The sequence below is a fragment of the Podarcis raffonei genome, chromosome 1, assembly GCF_027172205.1.
Source record: "Podarcis raffonei isolate rPodRaf1 chromosome 1, rPodRaf1.pri, whole genome shotgun sequence".
Taxonomy (NCBI): Eukaryota; Metazoa; Chordata; class Lepidosauria; order Squamata; family Lacertidae; genus Podarcis; species Podarcis raffonei.
This window is the reverse complement of record NC_070602.1, coordinates 72,707,408-72,728,768: the sequence shown is the minus strand read 5'-3', so window position 1 is coordinate 72,728,768 and position 21,361 is coordinate 72,707,408. Positions and strand designations below refer to the sequence as shown.

General features: G+C 40.9%; 1 protein-coding gene across 14 annotated transcripts in view; it reads left to right on the top strand.

The window, feature by feature from the left end:
• Nucleotides 1-21,361, top strand: part of PTPN5 (protein tyrosine phosphatase non-receptor type 5) — a 65,715-nt gene that overhangs the window by 21,948 nt on the left and 22,406 nt on the right. For 13 of the 14 annotated variants that reach the window (XM_053393450.1, XM_053393415.1, XM_053393425.1 and 10 more), the window contains 4 exons: nt 1,162-1,286; nt 14,163-14,335; nt 14,712-14,831; nt 17,234-17,317. In XM_053393450.1, coding sequence (XP_053249425.1) covers nt 14,183-14,335; nt 14,712-14,831; nt 17,234-17,317 — 357 coding nt within the window. In that variant the 5' untranslated portion in view covers nt 1,162-1,286; nt 14,163-14,182. Of the gene's footprint in view, nt 1-1,161; nt 1,287-14,162; nt 14,336-14,416; nt 14,505-14,711; nt 14,832-17,233; nt 17,318-21,361 lie in introns of those variants that run through there. The other variant, XM_053393459.1, reaches the window with a different exon arrangement.

The window sequence follows — 21,361 nt, the reverse complement described above, 5'->3', positions numbered from 1 at the left end:
AAAGCCTGGGACCAACCACAGTCGGAAGGGAGTAGAAAAAGATGGTGTTTTAATTTAAATATCAAATTCTGAATTTTGCACATCCACAGATTTCCAATACAAAATTTGGCTAGATTTCATATATGGGCAAAATTATTCCAATGCATTGGACTAATGGCTGAAATCACCAATAGTTTTTGTGTTGTCTGTTACTGCTGCAGTTAATTAGGGCTTGTTTTCTATCCTCATTAATTCAGTTTAGAACTTGAAATCCCAACCTCTTTCCCCACAAATGTTTAAAAGCAGAGCAGACTCCCTTTGCTTAATTGAACATTATGATGCTCTGTCTCTGGCTCCAAGTTACCATGTGTGGAAAGCTAAATGAAAGTGTAGCATGAGATAATCTTCCCTGGTAAAAATCAAAGGCAGGAAAAACTAAATCTCTAACAACCCATTGTCAGGAAATAGATTGTAAGAGAAACCTGAATGGGTTGTCTTGTATTTATTCCAGAGATTTTGGGGTTCTTACTGGATATGTACAAGGTTTGAGCATTGGAAGTGGCCCTGCTTCCTGCTCAGCAATGTCTGCACAAGCAGCTGTGGCTTCCTAGTTCTGTCTAGAGATTCTGACTATTAAAACTGGAATCTTCTTCGTGCAAAGAATGTTCTCTTCCATAGACCCTCGCTACAGTTTTCTACCAAAGGAATGACTTATCTTTTCAAGAAATCTTACAGAGGAAAATAGATGATAGAAATTATGGAAGAGACATGGAAATAAAATACTACACTTTGGAAAAGAGCATAAATTTTAGATGCCACCCACTGACCACTCTCCCCTTTCAGGTCCTTTGAAATAAAATAGTGGTTGCAACACAAGCAGTCGTTGCAGGATACAGTCCACCAATAACGTGGTCCAAAGGCCAATATTTTCCGGTTTGAGTTATCAACATTTGTCTCACTCATATCCACTGCAGTAGCTTTATGCTTTATACAGTTTTACATTATTGTGATAATTTTCCTTAACCTTCTTAAAAACACTTGGTATTAGAACACACGTTTACACCATGAACTGAAATACAATCAGCATTAATTAAGTCCCCCCCCAAAAAACCCCCACCCATAGTGCTACTGATGGTATTAAATGTCTCATTTTTCCCCCTTTTCATTTCTTTCTTTCTAAAGGGTTTTTAAAGCATAAAACATTTGCAAATTCAAGATCAATTGTCCGAGAAAGTATCAGAAGTGTACCAGAGGAACCATTGGGAGAAGTAACCATGTGACTGAGAATTTTTGCTGCTTGACAAATGGTGAGTGCATTACTGTGGATCTTGACTTTAAAAAAAAGAAAAAAGAGTGCAAACTTTTCCACTTCATCATCATGAAAATGTTCTAGAAATATTCTCAGAACATTGCAATGCATAAGTTAGAAGCATCCTTTACAGCCTGGACATTCTGCAAATAACCACTCCTGGTAACATGTCCCTTTTAAAGCTCTTGGATATAAACTTTGGGCTGCAGAGATTAATTTTAAAAAATACTAACTGCAGAAGGAATCTAAAGACAACTTAAAGAAGAAGTTAAAATATTGTTGATGGAAGTTTACTGGAAGCAGCTCTAAAACAACAGTATACTATATCATGAGTTCAGTATCCATATTCACACCTAGAAGGTTATCTCGGGGGATCAAAATTTCAGCACCATGGACAGCATATTTTCGGCAACTGGGGAATTTTTGACTTCCATCCATAGGGGTAAACTACTTCTTTTTAAAGCAGATGATTATGGAAGACTGGGTGGTCTGCAGGTATGAGAGATCTATGCATACCTGAGTAAAGACTATAGTATTACACCACAAGAGCAGAAGAGTAGTTGGGAGAGAATCTGCCCAGCTACTTGGAGATTCCAAGACAAGAGTGATACTTAATTTTCTAAAATGTGGGAGAAGAGATCCATGTGAACTTGTGTTTCTTGCCTGGGCTCATACTGAGGGAAACAGGAGTGGGAGTAATAAGAGATAGGATGCTGAGGTAGCCAGGAGAAGGTTTGGTTGGGTGATTCGTGGACAATGATCCACCAAACAGCAGATTTGGCTTATGCATCACAGTAGTATCTAGTAGTATCTAGGGACGTGGGTGGCGCTGTGGGTAAAACCTCAGCGCCTAGGACTTGCCGATCACATGGTCGGCGGTTTGAATCCCCGCGGTGGGGTGCGCTCCTGTCGCTTGGTCCCAGCGCCTGCCAACCTAGCAGTTCGAAAGCACCCCCGGGTGCAAGTAGATAAATAGGGACCACTTACCAGTGGGAAGGTAAACGGCGTTCCGTGTGCTGCGCTGGCTCGCCAGATGCAGCTTGTCACGCTGGCCACGTGACCCGGAAGTGTCTGCGGACAGCGCTGGCTCCCGGCCTATAGAGTGAGATGAGCGCACAACCCTAGAGTCTGTCAAGACTGGCCCGAACGGGCAGGGGTACCTTTACCTTTACCTAGTATCTAGGAGACCTACAGTCTTACCTTTTCTGAAGATGTGATCTTTCTGTAAAATATTTATGGCCTTTGATACCCACAAATCAGCAAGAACTATAATGCACAACACACAGCTGTCTTTGCTTACAGTCAACTCATTGGAGGCAGAATTTAATCTTCCTCCTAACCAGTGCCAAGCTGTAAGTAGAAGTTAGGAGTACTTCCTCTCTGATGCTATGTGCCAAATAAATACATGGAAGTATTGCAGCCCTTGAGTGCAGTGGTACACTCTCAGCTACTGTTTTCAGATCAGATTCTGAGAAAACAGCTAATGCTTTTACCTAAATGCAATGCTGGATCAGCTCTTCAGCAAAAAGAATAGATTCTCATAAAATCTGCTGACAGTGCTCAGCTTCTGCTTGGGTTAGGAGTCAACTGGGAGTAAATCTATCCCTAGTTTACAATACCCATTTAATCAGCTGTTTTGCAGCAGCTCTCCACATTATGGTTTCATGCTTATACTAATGCCTTCAGGGATACAATGATTGCATTGTAAAACAGATAGTGTGATGTGGGTTTGGAATTGCCCAAGAAGGGTGGTAAATTATTTTTGTATGCCACAACTGCCGCTCAAATTTTACTAGCCAAGAAGTGGAAAACGCAAGAACTACCAACTGTGGAAGAATGGCAGATGAAGATGATGGACTTTATGGAGCTAGCTGACCTTACTGGAAGAATCCATGACCAGAAAGAAGAGGAATACCAAGAAGACTGGAGGAAATTTAAGGACTATTTGAATAATTATTGTAATATTAAAAATTAGAAATTACTTGAAAGTATCAAATAGGCCTAGGATTAAATTAGAATTTATTTAAATAAATGGGATTTAGAATACTAAGAAAAGTGAATAAATTTGATTATAACTGGAACGTTGTTATTAATAATGATATTGGAAAGCTGTTACATTCAGACACAAGGAAACTCAGAGGGGAGGGACTAGAGGACGTCAAGTAATATGTTTATAGGGTTGGACTTTAAAATAATTAAGTTTGTTTTTGTTGTATATTTTTTGTTGTTTTTTATAGATGTATTTTTAATTTTTGTTTCGGCTTGTTTTTTGGTTGTGCAATGTTTGTTGCAGTATTTGTTATAATTGTAGAAAATTTAATAAAAATTATTGGAAAAGGAAAATTCTTAGCGTTTAGCTTAACACTTATATTTCTTTCAAGTTGCTGGTAGTACATTTAACACCCATCTCTTTGTGTGGAAACAGTTTTTTATTTTGCTTTGCAATATACTGGTTTCTGTTGAGCTTGGAATCTGCTCTATTTCCCTTCCTGTCTCAGAAGAACATTTTCCTCCCATAAATCAGCCTTCTGCAGTACCAGTTGGTCGACCCTAGTGTAGAAATCTGTAAATGTGCTTATTGTATGATACTAAACCATTTTTAGACCTGTAGCCTAAATGTGTGCCTATATTCGAATGTACGGTGAGCTTATGGGAGAAATCAGTAAGGGAAATACTGTTATTGGAAAATGTCATGAGGGCAAAATAAATTTCTGTTGAGGGAATTGGTTGGTCAATGGAGTAACTTCACCTGCTTTCATAAGAATGATTTATGTGTTGTGATGGCCCTTCTCTATTACTTCATAAATACTGAGTAGGTGGAGAGAATATTTTATCTAAACATTTTGCACCCTATGCTAAAAACTGGCATGAGATGGAAGATGTGTTACACACATCAGAGCTTGGTGAAAGTACAGGAAAGAAAGCTAAAAGCAGTTACCGGTACCCATGTGAATTTGGATATAGGCAAGAGAACTGAGAAGTTTTAGTTGGAGTTGCTGAACCTAGCATCCTTGGGGTGTCGTTTCTCTCTCTTTGGGGACCTGATGCAGGTTCAGCGGTTTTCCTTCCTTCTAATAGGCTGTATTTTTATATTCACAAATAAGCAAAATGTTATGAAGACACCATAAATCTCCAGTGTATTCTCTTCTAATGAAAACTAAATCCTGTAACACTGCCCCTGGGGAACACTTGCTATGGAATGTGATGCAGGATGCTGAAGGCAATTACAAAACCCAATGATACGTTACAGGAAAATTGTCATGGAGAATAATATCAGTGGTTCCTAGCCATAGTGGCTATGTTCTGCCTCCCCTGTCAGAGGGATTATGGCTCTAAATCCCATTGCTGAGAATCACAAGTGGTGGAGAGTGGTGCTGCACTCAGATCCTGCTTTCCTTGGGCATCTGATTGGCTATTATGAGAAAAGAATGCTGCACTAGATGAGTTTTTGGCCTGATCTAGCAATGTTCTACTTACATTTGTGGGGGCACCTTTTATCTAATTGAAATCACTTGGCATTTTAATTTTGCAAGTGATATCACAGTTGCAGTCATCATTTGCACTGTCCTTAAAAAAACGGAATATATAGCCAAGTATGTACAAATGTACAAATACAAAGGGACGCACAGAGCCTAGGACTTGCTGATCAGAAGGTCAGCGGTTCGAATCCCCGCGACGGGGTGAGCTCCCATCGCTCGGTCCCTGCTCCTGCCAACCTAGCAGTTTGAAAGCACGTCAAAGTGCAAGTAGATAAATAGGTACCGCTCTGGCGGGAAGGTAAACAGTGTTTCCGTGCGCTGTTCTGGCTTGCCATAAGCAGCTTAGTCATGCTGGCCATGTGACCCAGAAGCTGTCTGCGGACAAACACCGGCTCCCTCGGCCAATAAAGCAAGATAAGCGCCGCAACCCCAGAGTCGGTCACGACTGGACCTAATGGTCAGGGGTCCCTTTACCCTTTACCTTTATGTACAAATACAATTAAAATGTGGATCATTTTGCCGAGGCAATGGAAAAATATGTGTTCTTGAGAAATTCTTATTATGGAGGCCTCCAGTGAAGTTTTAGAAAGGGGAGGGAAGAAAAAGAATGTAATGCATTAACATATAGAATAAAATCAAATAACATACCCCTAGGTAATGAAATCACTGATATTTATACACATGTATCTTTTAAAATCCCACCCTGCAATGTAAAATGTGCTCAGCTTTGAAGAAATGTAAGCCACAACCCGGCTCAAGACACTTGTAAAGCAAGGTACGGACACTAGCTTTGGGAGGGGGAATGGAAGGGGACATAATTTAGACTTCACACTAGAACATATATCCCATTCAAAACAACATGATGCAGATGAACTGCATCCTTACTTGGATATCGCTCATCATTAAGAAAGTTATATACAATGCTGTTTGTGTATGTTAATCCCTTTCCTTGGATTGTGGTGGTGATCCATTCACATTGGAAAGATGCTTAGAAAAGAGGTTGACAAACAACCTATACAGCAGCGGAGAAGCAAAGCTTGTTTAGGATTAGGAATAACAGAATACGAGAAGTACTGCTATAGATTTGTGCCTATTAACATCAACTACATTTTCAAAGGCCAAAGCTATTTACATTTTAAAATTAAATTGCTCTCTTCTTTTATTTTGAAATACAAAGAAATGCTGCAGTACTGCAGAGGAGGGAAACAATTAATTAAGTTAAATGCGTTATCCACACTCTGTTGTTGTTTGTTTCAGCAACATAAACACAGCATGACCTTCAAGCTTTAGTCCAGTGTTCTACCTACAATTAATCAATGGCTTTCTCTGAATTCTATTGTCCTGTTTGCAACAATAAGATCTCCTACCTACATGAACTGGAGAGCTTGTTAAGAGAACATTCAATCATTATTTTTTAAAAAAGAGTCAGTAGGCAGTCGTGTTGGCATAAGTGTTGCACCTGTTTTCTTCCATCAGTCACAGAAGCCATACACCCTGCAGATTTTGAAATCAAATGACTGCTATGGCAAAGTCCAGAAGGTTCTACAGAGAACAAGAATTCAGGCATGCCAACATGAAGCGCACTGTCCCTTATTTATTTCATGCTTCTGGTGAGAGCTTTGGGCATGATCCACTGTAGAAAAGCTGGGCCTTCCACAGAAGAGTTGTGAGTTGGATCAGCCTTGATGTGAGTGTCGGTTCAGGTGATTGGATGCTGCAGTTTCTGGAAGACACCAGGGCCCACCATTGCTATGCTAGGGAAAGCCTATGTAATGTTGGAAAGGGTCAATCACTTGTCCTACCTGCGCAGTTATCTTTCCACAAGGGCCGACACTGATGCCGAAATCCAGCATCGCATGAGCTCTGTGAATGCAGCTTTCTCCCAACTGAAGCGCAAAGTGTTTGAGGACTGGGGCGTTAGCAGGGAAACAAAAATGCTTGTTCACAAAGCTATTGTACTACCAACTTACTGTACGCTTGTGAAACATGGACCACTTATAAACAGCATCTCCAACTCCTCGAAAGACTCCATCAACGGTGTCTCCAAAAATTTCACATGTCACTTGGGAAGACAAGCGAACTAATGCCGGTGTACTGGAAGAAGCAATGATCACCAGTGTCAGAGCAATGATTCTTCAACATCAGCTTCATTGGACTGGTCATGTTGTTTGGATGCCTGATTATCATCTTCCAAAGCAACTACTCTATTCCAAACTTAAAAATGGAAAGCGTAATGTTGGTGGACAACAAAAGAGGTTCAAGGCAAGTATTTAAAAATGTAGTATAAACACCAACAACTGGGAACCACTGGCCTGTGAGTGCTCCAATTGGAGAACAGAAACGTGTTAGAGGACAAACCCTCACCATGATCAACTCCTGCCCAGAAACCTATGTCCCCACTGTGGAAGGACGTGTGGATCCAGAATTGGCCTCCACAGCCACGGACTCACTGTTAAGACCATGTTCATGGAAGACAATCTTACTCAGCTACAAGTGATCACCAATGAGGAAGCAGCTATGGGCTACTGCATAGATAAAAACCTAGCATGGCAATCTAATCTAATTAGCTGCATCAGCAGCTGGGGAAAGTTACCCAGGGCTATAAATTTAGAACGTCTTAGCAAGGGAACTTACTCCATGAGCAAGAGGGGAGTCTCAGCTGACAAAACATTTTAAGTACAAAATGTTCAATTTCCTTGAAAACATTTCTCTCGGAGAAACCTGCTCTAAATTAACTACCTTCCAGTTCTAGACTATTTAAAATTGAAGCTACTTGTACTTTTGCATGTTTAGATATCAAAGTTAGTTTAAAAATCAATGTCTATTTTATAGCATGATCCTAGTGATCTTAATATGGAAGCAGAGAGCCGAAGCAACCATGTACCCATTAAATATATATGAGGCTGCATTTGAAGTGAACTACATGGCAGGAATGGTATAATTGGAGGTACCTAAAAATAAGAATAATTAACCAAGCCTTTGAAAACCAAAGGCATATACCTATAGCCATCAAGCATATTGCATGCTACCGTCTTCTGTAAATGGTTTAAATGAAATCTAATGGTTTGATCCAATGTGCTATTGAGAGAGTAGATGTTGCGTGGTGAGTTCCCGCCTCCCCCCTTGGAAATAAAGACATGAGACACAAGAATTCGAGTTAATGGGTCAAATTAGGCCACAACTTTATTGATTACAGGAATTGAGCGGTATTGGCTTAGGCATTGGTCCTAATACTAACCGGTTTCAGCCCTCTTGCTTGAAGACCGGTAAGGGTTAACCACCAATAGGGGGAGTCCTGCTGAGGCACGTCAACTAGGAGCCGCCCCCGCAGTTATGGCTTGGGGGTGTGCCAAGGGCCCACACCTCCCTAGGCTCAGGACAAGGCCACGCCTCCCGGAATCTTTTACCGGACTACCCTTTGTTTTGGGGAAAGGTGATGGCGCTTCCTTCCCCCCGCAACCCCACCTCCTCCTTAGCTCGGAAGTGGCTTTGTCATAGACTAGGGAAAGAATGAAGGCATGTGAACAGTCTTGGCTTAGCTACATTTCCAAAGAATGAAAGGTTTTTCACTTCTACAGATGCCATCTAAAAAATTCACGTATATTGCTAGTCGTATAAGAAGGCCATAATATTATGTAAAGTATTCGATTGCACAAGAAAATGGAGCAAGGAGAAAATATAATCAGGAGCTCTTCCAAAGTTGTGATGTTTTAAGCAAGATACAAGTATAGACTATGGAGTCAGCAGGAGTTGTTGCAGTGACTCATGAGAAGGCATTTTTTTGAATCAGAATTTGAAAGCTAGATTGGGTTGGAGAATATCAGACAAGACCTCCAGGTGAACAGTGGCAGTGATGGATAAATTGTCCCAGAAAGGATTAGTGAAAGAAGGCTATGAGCAAGGGTGGAGGGTGGGAGAATAGATTAATTATCCATTAAAATGCCGTAAGACCCCAAGAACCAGAAACCTATATGAGGACCTTTTGATTATGATAATCATAATCCCGCCTCCCAGGGGGAAGGAGTAGCAAATCAATGTATAATCCTGTTAGGATCATAAATGTACTTTACTGAAAAGCAATGATGTGCTGATGATACATAAATTTGAAGTGAAAGCTTCATTGTAATGGGTATTTAAGAAGTTCACGAACTGCTTTATAAACTTCTGTTTTCAGAATAGGAATGGCTTCATGATTTTAACTGCACTCTGCAGTACTGCAAACCAACCACATGGTTTCAGTAATGATGAATAAATAATCACGCCTCTTTTCACACAGTTGCACATACACAGAGAAGAGTTGCATACGGGACACTTTTTTCTTCTAAAAAAGTTCAAATCCCAACCTGTGCAGTCCTTCATACTTATGTTGGCAAGCTCCAGAAAAATATTACAATCTTCCCATTGTTCTTTGTGGTCTGGTTGCTATGACTCTGCTGTAGAGTGCATCTGGTAACTATACCAAGGAGTGAGCTTTTGAAGCTACATTCTGCTGTCAGTGGATGACCCTAAATTAAGTTCTATAACCCAAACTGTAACCACAGGCCCAATCTGTCAACAGCTAAACAAATCACATTTTTTCTAGAAGGCCCTTGCATTTTAGTTTTGCCGTTCTGTTTTGGCATCAGAATTCGGCTCTTGTGTTAAGGTTTTTATCTTTAATCTACCTCCTACTTTATTATCCTTGTTTCAGCTTTACTCAATCTGCATGAAGTGGGTACTTGAATGCTTACAGATGTAGTTTTTATTTTAGCTGGAGGATTACAGAGCTTTTGTGTGGCTTTGCATTTTCAGGGTTGAGAGGCTAGGCCACTGATGTGGTAAGAGCAGCTGAACTGACAACCTTTCATTGCTGGGTTTTTCTTTTCTTTTTAAAAACAAAGCTCAGAAGTCCATCACCAAATTGCCTCTAAGTACTGAAAAACACTGAATGCTGCATAACAACCACACACATTTGTTTTAGCTATTGCAGAAAAACAAAAAACAAAAAATTATTCATTGTTTGGCAATAATTGGCCATTGTTAGCTGTCCCAAAGAGAAATGGGAGCTGCTAGGAAAGACAAAAAGGCATCCTTGAAGGAAGTCCCAACTGAAAGATAGCAAATGCTAACCATTTGTACTATAATGAAACCTAATATTCTTCTGTGTTCTCACAAGAAGCTCATATTTCTGACATCATATTCCATACTTTTTTTTTTAAAGGAAAGTCAGTTTTCCAAAAGGTCTAGTTGGGGTTTGAAATGACGTATCTATTGCCAAAGAAGCCCATAAGAGAAAAAAGACCAAAACAAACCTGTGTCCATAGTCTAAACATGTGTGGAGTACTTTGCAGGGTTGTTCAATCAGTTTAAACATTTGTTTCTTTGACTAATGCTTGAACTAAAATTCCCCTTTGAGAACTTTAATAAGGAGGATTCCTTGGCTTTATTTATTTCTTCTTCTTTTAAATGGTAAGTGCAAGCAGCCCAACCATAAGGTACACTTTGTACAGGTTGCATAACACTGATTTGTAAGCTCACACATAGTGCATTATAAATTCATTAATGGCAGGTTGCAAATTGACAAATCAAGTAACACCACCTCGTTCAAGCTTTTAACAGCTGAATTCACAACCACAATGAGAAACTTGGGTCCGTGCATTGTGAATGGATGAGATTCAAATTCCATATTCATGTGTTCCACTTTCAACAATAATGGAGAAAACAGTGGTTCATGTGGAAGGAGCAACAAGATTGTAAGCCCCAAGCTAACCTCTTTGCTTGTTCATTAGGGAACCAGCTACAGCCATTTTCCTGGCATCCAAGCTATACAATTCAGTTTCTTTTTCTTAGTTACATTTTTTTTTGGCATGCTTGTCCACTTCTCTCCTCAAAGAACTACAATTCTTTTTTTCATCAATTCCATGGAGGCCCAAGACTCTACCAACTAGGTCATGCTTAGATCATTGGTATTTCTTATTTTTTTCCTGATAGTTTTGCACCACCCACAATGATTATCTTTTTTCTTTTCTTCAAAACATCCAAAACCTCTTAGATTTTGTTACCTTTTCCCCCTTCATTTTTTTTTTGTTATAAATAATGAAACATCTTGAATGAACTGATAATATGTACCATAAAAGAAGGACTACAAAATGACGACAGGTTCATTGGAATAAGCTACATTTTCTCACTGTTAATGCTGGTTTTGTGACCTGTCGGCCTCAGCTGGATGTGGAGAGGTTCTGTGCTGCAAAAGATGGAATCTTGCTCTAGGAAGGGGCAGCCAGCTCACTTTTCAAACTGTGACCCCTTCCTCCCATTAGCCTTGGAACAAAACCATACAGTGGTTTGAATTGTGGTGCTCCTGGTGTCCTTGTCTTTTCCTTCCTCATTGGTGACCTTTGTTTATGGCAAACAACTCAGATAAGCATATCACCTCTAGTACAATTTAGCACAATTTGTTTGTGGCAAGATTATTGTGTGCATTCAGCCTCTTTTAGAAAGCTAGCTCATTTCTCTAATATTATATTTCTCTTATATTGCAAACTTAGGACTCCCACTCAGAATTTTCAGGGATCCAAAGAGCACACACCTAAAAACTTTCATGCTTCTTGCTAATTTTCTCTTCCCTCTCTAGCTGCTCGCAACAGGTTCCACATCGTGTTTTTCTGTTTTGTGTGTTGGGGAGGGGGGTAAGGACTCTCACTGGTGGCAGCCAGCATGGCAAATGGTCAGGAATGATGGGAGTTTTAGGTCAGCTACATTTGGAGGGACGTTTCCCTATACCTGCTGTAAAAGATTCTGGGATGTTCCAAAATTTATCTTTAGGAGATTAATAAAGATGATATGGTTACACAATGGTAGCGATTGTTATATTGCTAATGGAAGAATGGAAATGTCATTTCAATATGCTATACAGACAGCTCTGTGTCCTCTTCTCTTACTTCTTCTGTTTTACCTTGAGAATGAGCTCCAGAACAGGGAGCCAAAATTGAAGCCACTTGAAAGAGATGAAACTATGGATCTGATGGGCTTATGCAGGTTTTCCCCCTGAAGGAGAAGCTTATTCTGTTGCTGTTTCCTTTTTTAGAGAAAACTCGTTGAATTTCTGCATGCCATTCAGCAGCTGAAGGAATAGAAACCCTTCCTTCATTTCTCTTGTATTACCTTTACAGGAAACATTTACTGCCTTCATTTTAAAGGGACTTTGCCTCAGTAGATGATTTTATAATCTCCCCCACCTCAACCTTTAGAACAAATTCTTCTCTCATGGTTTCATAATTCCTAATTTCCTTAGAGGGGATTTTATGTCAGAAGAAATTTTCTAATTTCCTTTTTCATGGATTCTTTTTTATGTTCCTTCTTAGAGGGTTGCCTCTCGAGAGAATTTCTTTTTAAAAGAAATTATATGTGTCCAAATAATTTTGGTGATTTTGGTGGTTGCCATTCTTCAAGAATTTTATAAAAGGGATGTCTGCAAAGAAACTCTGGCCTATGTTTGGTTGGACTCATTCCAAGCTTTTCCACCAAACATTCCAAGTTTCCCAGCAACATAGTTTCTCAAGTCCTATCTTAGGTCTGCCTCATCTAGGCTTTCTCTGCTGCTTCTGAAGTTGTGGTGGTGCTCACCTCAAAACTCCAGTAAGGAGCTGAGTCAGCATCTTTGGGCTACACTAGCAGCCATGCCTCACCTTCCCTGGCACAGCTGTGTCAGATCTAGCAAAAGTGTGGGAGTTGAAGCTGTTTCCAGCTTCCTCTCCATATTTATAACAAGGCTTGAATATAACAAGGCTTGATCTTCAAGAGAAGCAATGGGAGTTGAAGATGCTTTACTTTTTACTTACACATTGCTCAAGAAAGCAGCTGCCACAATTTTGTTGTGCATGCACACACGTGTGTGTGTGTGTGTGAAAAGACACACACAGAGAGAGATGTTGTTAAGTGCATGATCACCAGTCAGTTTTTAGGTGCCTCGTCCCAAGGATGGAGACAGAACCCGCTGGAGAAAATGGAACACTGCATGGAAAAAGAGAACATTGCTTCGTTCCCTCCATCTCTCATTCCATATGAAATGACAGGTGGACTGAGTGGGAGCAATGTGAAAATTAATGTGGAGAGGATTGGTGACTCAGCAATGACTGTAAAGTCAAGCAATCTCCTCAGACGTTTTGGCACACAGCTACTCTTCAGCTTGTCCATAGATTACAATAGGCCATTTTGTGGGTGGGACCAGGTAGGAGAGGGGTCAGGAGGAAGTGGTTGTTGCTCACCATCACAGAGGAGGATTCTTAAGCAGTTTATCTGCGGTTTTGTTCGGAGGCCAACAGAGGAGAGAAGGAAAGCTATGTTTCTGTTTCAAGCACTGTGTTTGAAGAGTACTTTCATAATAAATCAGATTCCTATTTTAACAGTTACAGCCCAATTCTACAACCAACTCTCACATGCTTCAGCTATGGGAGCTTGTTTTGAGTAGAACAGAGTAGTAAGAGTCAGTGTGGTGTTGTGGTTCGAGTCCTGCTCTAGAGCCAGGGAGACCAGGGTTCATATCCCTACTTGGCCATGAAGCTTGCTGGGTGACCTTGGACCAGCCCCTACCTCACAGGGTGGTTGTGAAGATAAAAATAGAGATGAGAGAACCTTGCACACAACCTTCGGCTCCTTGGATGAACAGTGGGATGTGAATGAAAAATAATAATAATGCAGGTAATAAACAGCTTTTTTGAAACAGCTGCCACTGAGAATTATAGATCTTTGATCATTCAGGGGAAAATAAAAGAATGAACAGTGTATGGACTTGCAGGATTAACTGCCAAATCCTTTGTATATTTACCCTGTGTTCAGCTGAATTAAATGGAACTTACACCCCATATAGGATGCCTGGGAACCTGTGGTACGAATGTGCTAAATCCTTTGTGGACATTTCGTTTAGGAGGTAGTATAAAATTCCATGGTGCCCTTTAGACACATACCTTGTGATTTATTAGTGTAGTATTGCACAATCAGATTTGGGCCAGAAGCTCTTTTATTGGTTCTGAGTGAGTGCTTCAAAATGGCTAGTTGAGTTTATTATTGTAAGTATATGTAAAGGTGTAAAGCAAGCCATATGATATCACACAGCCCCAAAGGAAAGAACTGAAAACTGAAGTACATACAAACAACAAAATGCTGATTCTGTTGCTGGTGGGGAGCGGAGGGGGAATGGGTCATTATATATCCACCCACACTACATTTTTCCTATGAAGGTAGCATGGATTAGTATGGTGTTCATGTATCCAGCTGCAGTTACTAACTCTGGTTGCTGGCAGGTATCCGACAGCTTTTTCTGTCCATCTGCATATGTAACTCCTGCAGCCCAAGCAAGAGCGAAAGGCTTATATTGCTGTTTTATTTCCTGACTGGTTTCATTTGCGCACTTGAAGGTCTTTCGAAGCCAGCTGTGATGGAACCACCAAATGGAGCTGATGAGCAGCAGGAACTGCAGAGCAAGGCAGAACAATCTCAGAAAGGTTCTGCGAGGAGGACTCCAGAGCATAGCTGGGTGGCTTGGTGGACCGGAGGAATTGCATATCTGTTCGCCGTGTCACAGATATTGGTAAGGATTCGGACTTAACTCAGATGGAGATCGCTTTTTGAAAAAAAGAGAAAAGGACAACATTGCTTTTGTTTTTTTTAGATTCATACATTTTAGGGGCCAGATTTCCCACATCTTATATGCTGATATAGCTGAAATTATGTCAAAAGCTGTGCCATGTTACAACCAGGTAATAATCTGTTTGTCTTTTTATTCCAGTTAATGTATGCAGCCTGCAAAAATGCCTGGCTGATACAAAAACATTTTTTTGTATTTTATCTTTATTTGCACTTTAAACAAATGAAAACCAATTGGTTATGCAGGCTTGAGATTAAAATGAAAATTTCACTTTCCTGATGATGAAAGCTCATGATGAATTATTTGATTGACTGCACAGGTTATCTCCCTTATGTTTTGGTATGGTGGCTGTGAAACAATCCCAGAGTTTCTGGAGGTTTTTGAGATATTGTCTGATCTCCTTACTTCACCTGGACAATTGTTTACAGATTCTGAAAAGGTATGTTCAGTGATATCTCTATCCTTTTAATGCAGGACATAGTGGCTCCCAAACTGTGGAATGATCTTTCATCAGATGTCAAAGAGATAAATGATTATACGACCTTCCGTAGACATCTGAAGGCATCCCTGTATCAGGAATCTTTTAATGTGTGATGTTCTGTTGTGTTTTTGTATGCGTATTCTGTTGGAAGCCACCCATAATGGCCAGGGCAACTATTATTATTATTATTAATTCACTCTAGACTTGCCCATTATTATCCTCCCTTTCCCATCTTTCTCTCTGCCATCTCTTGCTTTAGCTTTCCCTTGGGAGGTTGGGGGAGGAGCGTTGCCCTCTGACATGTTTCCTCTGACCTAAGTCTCATTCCCACAAGTGAGGGCGAACTGCCCCTTTGAGGAAGTTGAATTGACCGTAGAGGGCACCAAGATTCACTTCCCTTCCTCCTTCAAGGCATCCCACACTTTCAGCGTAACACAGACCTCCATGGATGATGGGGGGGGGGAATGAAGGGGAGGAGAATTAAGCTTTCCCACTTCCTTGGCTCAGTGCCACTGTTGAACTCAGGAAACTAACGTGTCTTGCTGTATTCACCACCTGAGTCCAAAAAAACACCCCTCACAATGCCTTCAGGGGAAAAGCGAAAACTCTTATATATAACATTTCAGCCCCCAAAGCCATTGTGAGGGATGGGTGGCAGCCACTGCAGTCCCTCTTAAGCCAGGAAACAGCTCCATGGAGCCAGCTCTGGGGAAAGCCTGCAGCCAGTATGGACAGGTGCTTCCCAGCTAGGTGCTGAGGTGGCAACAGCTCAATGTGCAGCTGCGGAGCTAGCTCACGGCAGCTGAGTTGGTGAATAGATTTCACAGCCCCTCTGTTTGAACTGGGCACTTCCTGGCTTAAGTTTCATCTGTAAGCTGCCTTTGGGAGGTAGGGTTTTTTAATGCATTTATAAACCTGCAGTGTAGAGACCAGGCACACCTCTATGGGGACAGTGTTTCACAGTCTAGAGTCCACCACAAAAAGCCTTGTCTTCACATGTGAGCAGACATAAAGGCTTCTGATGCATATATCAATGCCTGGCAGCCTTGTATGGCTGAAAGTGGACTTCCAAATAACTTGGTTCCAAAGCACTTAGAACTGAGCTGAGAAATGCAGTGATAACCAGCTCAGCAGGCACAGAACTGGTGTTGCATTCTCTTATCACCTTGCCCCCGACCAGCAACAGAGCAGCAGCATTCTACCTCAGTTGGAGTTTCCAGACCATCTTCAAGGGCAGCCTCTCATAGAGTGCAGCACAGTAGCCTAACCTGAATATGACTAAAGCATTGATTTACTTAGTCCAGTCTTGTAGTTGGTGTACCAGCTTGAGCTGGTAAAATGCACTCCTAGCTACAGACACTACCAGTGTTGACACAAACAGCATGGTGTCTAGGAGGACACCTGAGCTACAACACTGGTCCTATCTAGCACTGGTCATACCAGTCCACCCAGATCAGCCAGCCATCCCACCCATAGCACTATCTGCATTAGACTTCAGCTTAATTCTAAAGTCATCCCCAGACACCTGTTCAGGAGTTCTACAGCTTCCCTGAGATTTGCAAATGGAAATGAGAAATAAAGCTGTGTGTCATCACCCACATATTGTTGACACCAAAGCCCAACCTTGGAATTGCTTCCACAGACAAAGCAGTGCCTTTTAAGTGCATGTTTTCTTAATGTGGGACCTTGCAGATATGGGATCAGATCTCCCGTCTCCTTAAAATAATTTAAGAACAGATTTGGTTGGAACTCTCACAGTAAGAGAGGGGGCAATCCTTTCTTCCCGGATCCCTTTCCTGCCCCCTTAATACTGTCAATGGGACAAATGGTTTCAGAGGAAACCCCACCTTTCCTTTTCAGAACAGTCCCATTCCAGTCTGCTCCTCCAAGCTGTTTTATTTTTCTTTAAAGGCAGATGGTCTGATCAGTGACCTTCAGTGTCTTCCCTAGTTTTGTGCTTGAGTTATGATGCCATGTGCTAGGAAGTAGTTTCAAGTCTGATTGATCCTCACACTACACCACAAAAGAAGCACCAAGCAGAAGGAAACAATTCAGAGGCATTTGGATCAGTGGATCAATCACTACAGTTCTAGGGATCAATTTTATGTAAGAGATAGTAGAGTCGGCATTTCTATCCTGTTTGATGATAGCAATTGGAAAATTTGGGATAGGGGTGGGTTGCGTTTGAGTTAAAACATTTTATTTGAATTTGAGATGTTTGCATATAATGAAGGCTCTTGATTTCTGGCCATGGATTTTTAAAAGGGATTAACTGGATAGATAATTGAACAGCAGCACTAGGAACATTTGGACCTTTAAATACCCCTAATTAACCTATATGGGTTTGTGTTGTTTTATAGGATCTGAAAAGAGATGGGGGTATCATAGTGCCTTGCTTCCTGCTGTTTTTGGTTTCCTTTGGCTTGCTACTCCTAGGAATATTGGTAAGCTAACGTCTTGAATTTATTCAATTCCGATTAAAGAATTTGCCAAACAAATTGATACCTTCCAAGTTCCCTCAGAGTGTCATGCTGATGCATTTCATGAGAAACAGTTTCTAATGCCCCAATAATCGTTAGCAATTCACATGCACATGGTTTGAGCACGTAAACATTGTTACATATATATTGTTGTTAGGCTCATTCTGGGACATGGGACAATTGCAGGATTTTCTCTGGTAACTTGGCAGGAAGTGTATTTAAAAACCGCTCACTAAGAATGGTAATTAATGTTAATACCTCTGTGAATAAGAATACTGATGTGGGTAGTGAGATTAGCTTTGCTGCTCAATTGCATTAGCTTTTTGCTCAGGCTTTTCTTTGCAAGATGTATTGTGAGATCAAATAAAAAGCTTTCAGAGAGTGGTGTAATAGCGCACATTAAAGTGCAAAAGACAGACTTCTAAATTGACACTGAACTGTATAAAATCACCAGAACTTGTACAATGAGCCACTCCAAGCCTGAAACAAGCCAAATCAGAATAAGCACAGTGTGATGTTTTTGTTATGATCAGTCCTACTGAATTTTCTGCAGTTTCCCCAAACTGTTTCTTGCCGTCAGAGTCAATTAAGCACAGCAACAAAGAAACAAAGTAGTAGAGATTATTATAGGTGTACAACAATGTTAATACGTTGCTGTAAATTAATTTATGTTACATCAATTCCCTTGGTTAGCTTAGTTGGCAAAAGCCACAGAGTGGGGATTACTGAAGTGATCCCATGGTGGGACATATCTGAGATCACCATCAATGGATGAGTAAGAATCCAGGTTTGACATACTGGGGAATCTGTATAATAGTTCATAATTTGAAACAAACAACATTTTAATCAAGAAAGAAGGGGGGGAGTAGGGCAACAAGGACCTATGTTTAATTTATGGGATGTTGAGAGCAACTGTGTGTGTGAGAGAGGGAATTTGCCTTCTTAAGTGTCAAAAATTATAGTACAGTCAAACCTTGGTTCCTGAACGGCTCCTTTTTGGAACATTTCAGCTCCCGAATGCTGAAAACCCAGAAGTAAATGCTCTAGTTTTCAAACGTCTTTCAGAAGCCTAACATCCAACGCGGCTTCCGCTTGAGTGCCAGAAGCTCTTGCAGCCAACTGGAAGCTGCGCCTCAGTTGTCGAACATTTCGTAAGCTGAATGGGCTTCCAGAACTGATTACGTTCGACAACCGAGGTTTGACTATATCCTGGAAAAGGGATAGAGACAGTCAAATAAATGTTACATGTTTATTATATCAAAATGCTGGTTAAATACCATTGTCATACAGATCCACAAGACTTAAGTACTTCTCAGACTTCTTGTTGACAATAAGCCTGAGTACTGATGTGACGATACAACAGTATTATTTTTGCGTTGGTTATCACATCATTTAGCATAAACCTACAAAGTACATATTTATTTCCCCTTTTCATAGAGTTAGGATATATTTACACTGCAGACTTAAGCCAGTTTAACAGTAATATATTTATCCTAGAGAACTCTTGGGTTTATAATTGCTGAGAATGGAAAGATCACAAAGTTTACCTCACCAAACTACACTTCCCATGGTTATTTGGGAATGCCACTGCTAGAAAACTGATACACATTTGTAGAATAGATCACACCTTTGGGTACTGCCAGAGTAACACTCCTATCACATTTTATTTCTCTTCACTTTTCTGTTGTGGCTTAACAATATCAATTACAGTATTTGAGACATTGTGTGAAACAGCCCAGTTTTAACCTCTGCTAAAAGAAATCAGGTCAAAATTAACAAGGTGTCTTGGTAAATGGATGCAGAAGTACACTGGCACAAATTCACACAAATAATGAAAAAGAATAAAAGCTCTAAAAATGAAGGCAGAAAATGAGAGTGACCAGGAAAAGGGACAATTGAAACTTCTCTGAGATGAAGTATTTGAAAAAAAATATACATATATGTTATGAAAAATTAATTTTACATAAATAGAAGGGAGTAGAATGCCAATGGTGGCAGAACATGGAATGATGTATGAACTGAAAAGCACTTGTGCCATTCTCTTTAGCAGATCACATATTAACCCAGAGATGCATTTTGAATAAAAGGACACATTCTACTCATGTAAAAACACGTTGATTCCTGCACCGTTTGCGGGCCAGATTTAGAAGGCAGTTGGGCCAGATCCGGCCCCCGGGCCTTAGGTTGGCCTACCCATGGTTTGGATACTTCCTTAGAGGACAGGGAGAGGTTGAAGTCCTGGCACTTTGCCAGAGATTATAGGCAGCACACTGTTTTAAACAGTGGAGCCCTTTGAGCAGGCTGTTAAATTGTGGATATTCTGCATTGAATAAAAGCAGACTTGAACTTATCCTCACAGGTTATTAAATTAAGTTGGTTTGTGTTTTTAACAGCTTAATATCTGAATTAGATTTAATGCAGTTTTCTGGAAATGCTATGTTTGCACAGTCATAGAGACCAAGCAGACTGACACTGCCAACGCCCTGCCCTCCACCACATCCTATCTCTAGGTGAGGCCCCTATAAATGGAGGCTTCTCTTAACCTTCCTTGACAGCCCCCAAAGGGGTAGATTGGATTTGCATCCTTAAGCTGCTTATTTCATTGCCGACTTGCTCTAGTAGCTCGGAAATTTCTTTTCAACCTGAACCTGCCTCATTGATCCTTGTTCTGTTCTCTGTGGACAGTTGTTGTCCTCTTCTCTGAGAGATGCTGAAATATTTGAAAACTGCAAGTGTGTGTGTGTGTGTGTGTGTGTGTCCATTTCAAACTTAGTGACTTAATTTGAGAATGGGGTAGCCAGTTCTGGTTGTAATATATCTACTAAATAAAGTATAATGCTATGAATTGGGTAGAACCCTTTCTTACTTGTCAGATTTTCTGAATTTTCAAGAAAGGTGATTTTCCAAACATTTGTTGTCGTTCAATACTCTTTTTAGTTCTGGACTTGTATCACACTCGGCTTTTCTGTATACCTGGTTCCCTGCTCCAAATTTAGCTTCACATCGAGATAATGATGTTCATCTATGAGCTTTATTCCGGCTCCTGAGCTGTATTGACTGGTTCTTCTCTTTGTAAGATTATTTGAATGAACAAGGAACAAGGAACTTATAAAATAACTCTCTCCGTATTTGCAGGAGACCTAGTGTCTTTTTAAAATGAATTGAGTTCCTGGTGTAGGGTGTCTCTGACCAAAGACAGCAATACTTCATTGGAGAGTTGAAAGTGATTTGATTGTAACATTGCTTTGCAAGATATGTGAGCACAGCTTTTTTCTCTTTCGCTCACCTGTGGTGAAACAGTGCAAAGGTCCGCCACACCACTGGGCGGAGGGAGATCTCCCCCTTCCCAGCAGCAAAGTTGGGTGGCAGAGTGCCACCCCATTTCTCTGGCTTGCCAGGAGGGGAGGTGCTCTGCAAAGTTTTGCCGCTAGACCTGCTCTGCTCCTGGAAGCTGGGGAGACTAGCAGCAAAGCTGGGTGGTGAAACAGGATGCCACCCCTTGGGGATGCCACTTGAATCAGCCACCACATGGGCAAGCCAGCTCCGAGTATGCAGACTGTGAGCAGGCAGTGATTGCTCTTTCAAACAGCCTTCCCCTTTCTGGGATGGGGGTGGGTGGGAATTATCCTATTTCTCCATGATTCTAGAGTAGTCACAGCCTGTGACCTAGGCTTACATGTGATTTTTGTGCACTCATTCACAGTTGATCACTACACAAAGGAGCAAGTGATTTCACATTTGGCATTGACACAGACTTTCCATGCATGGAATGGCTCTGCTGTAGTCAGTGGCAATGCCTAGCAGGTTCCATAAAGCCCTCTGCCTCACTGCAAACATAGAATGGACAGTCCTCTTGTGACACTTGCAAGAAAGAGTTGATTGTGTAGCATTTTCCAGCTTGCTTTAGTGCAGTTTTATTATGCAGAGGTATAATGGACCCATTGATCACTAAAAAGGCAAGTCCTTTTTCAAACATGCAGAAAGGTCCAGATACTGTACGTATATTTC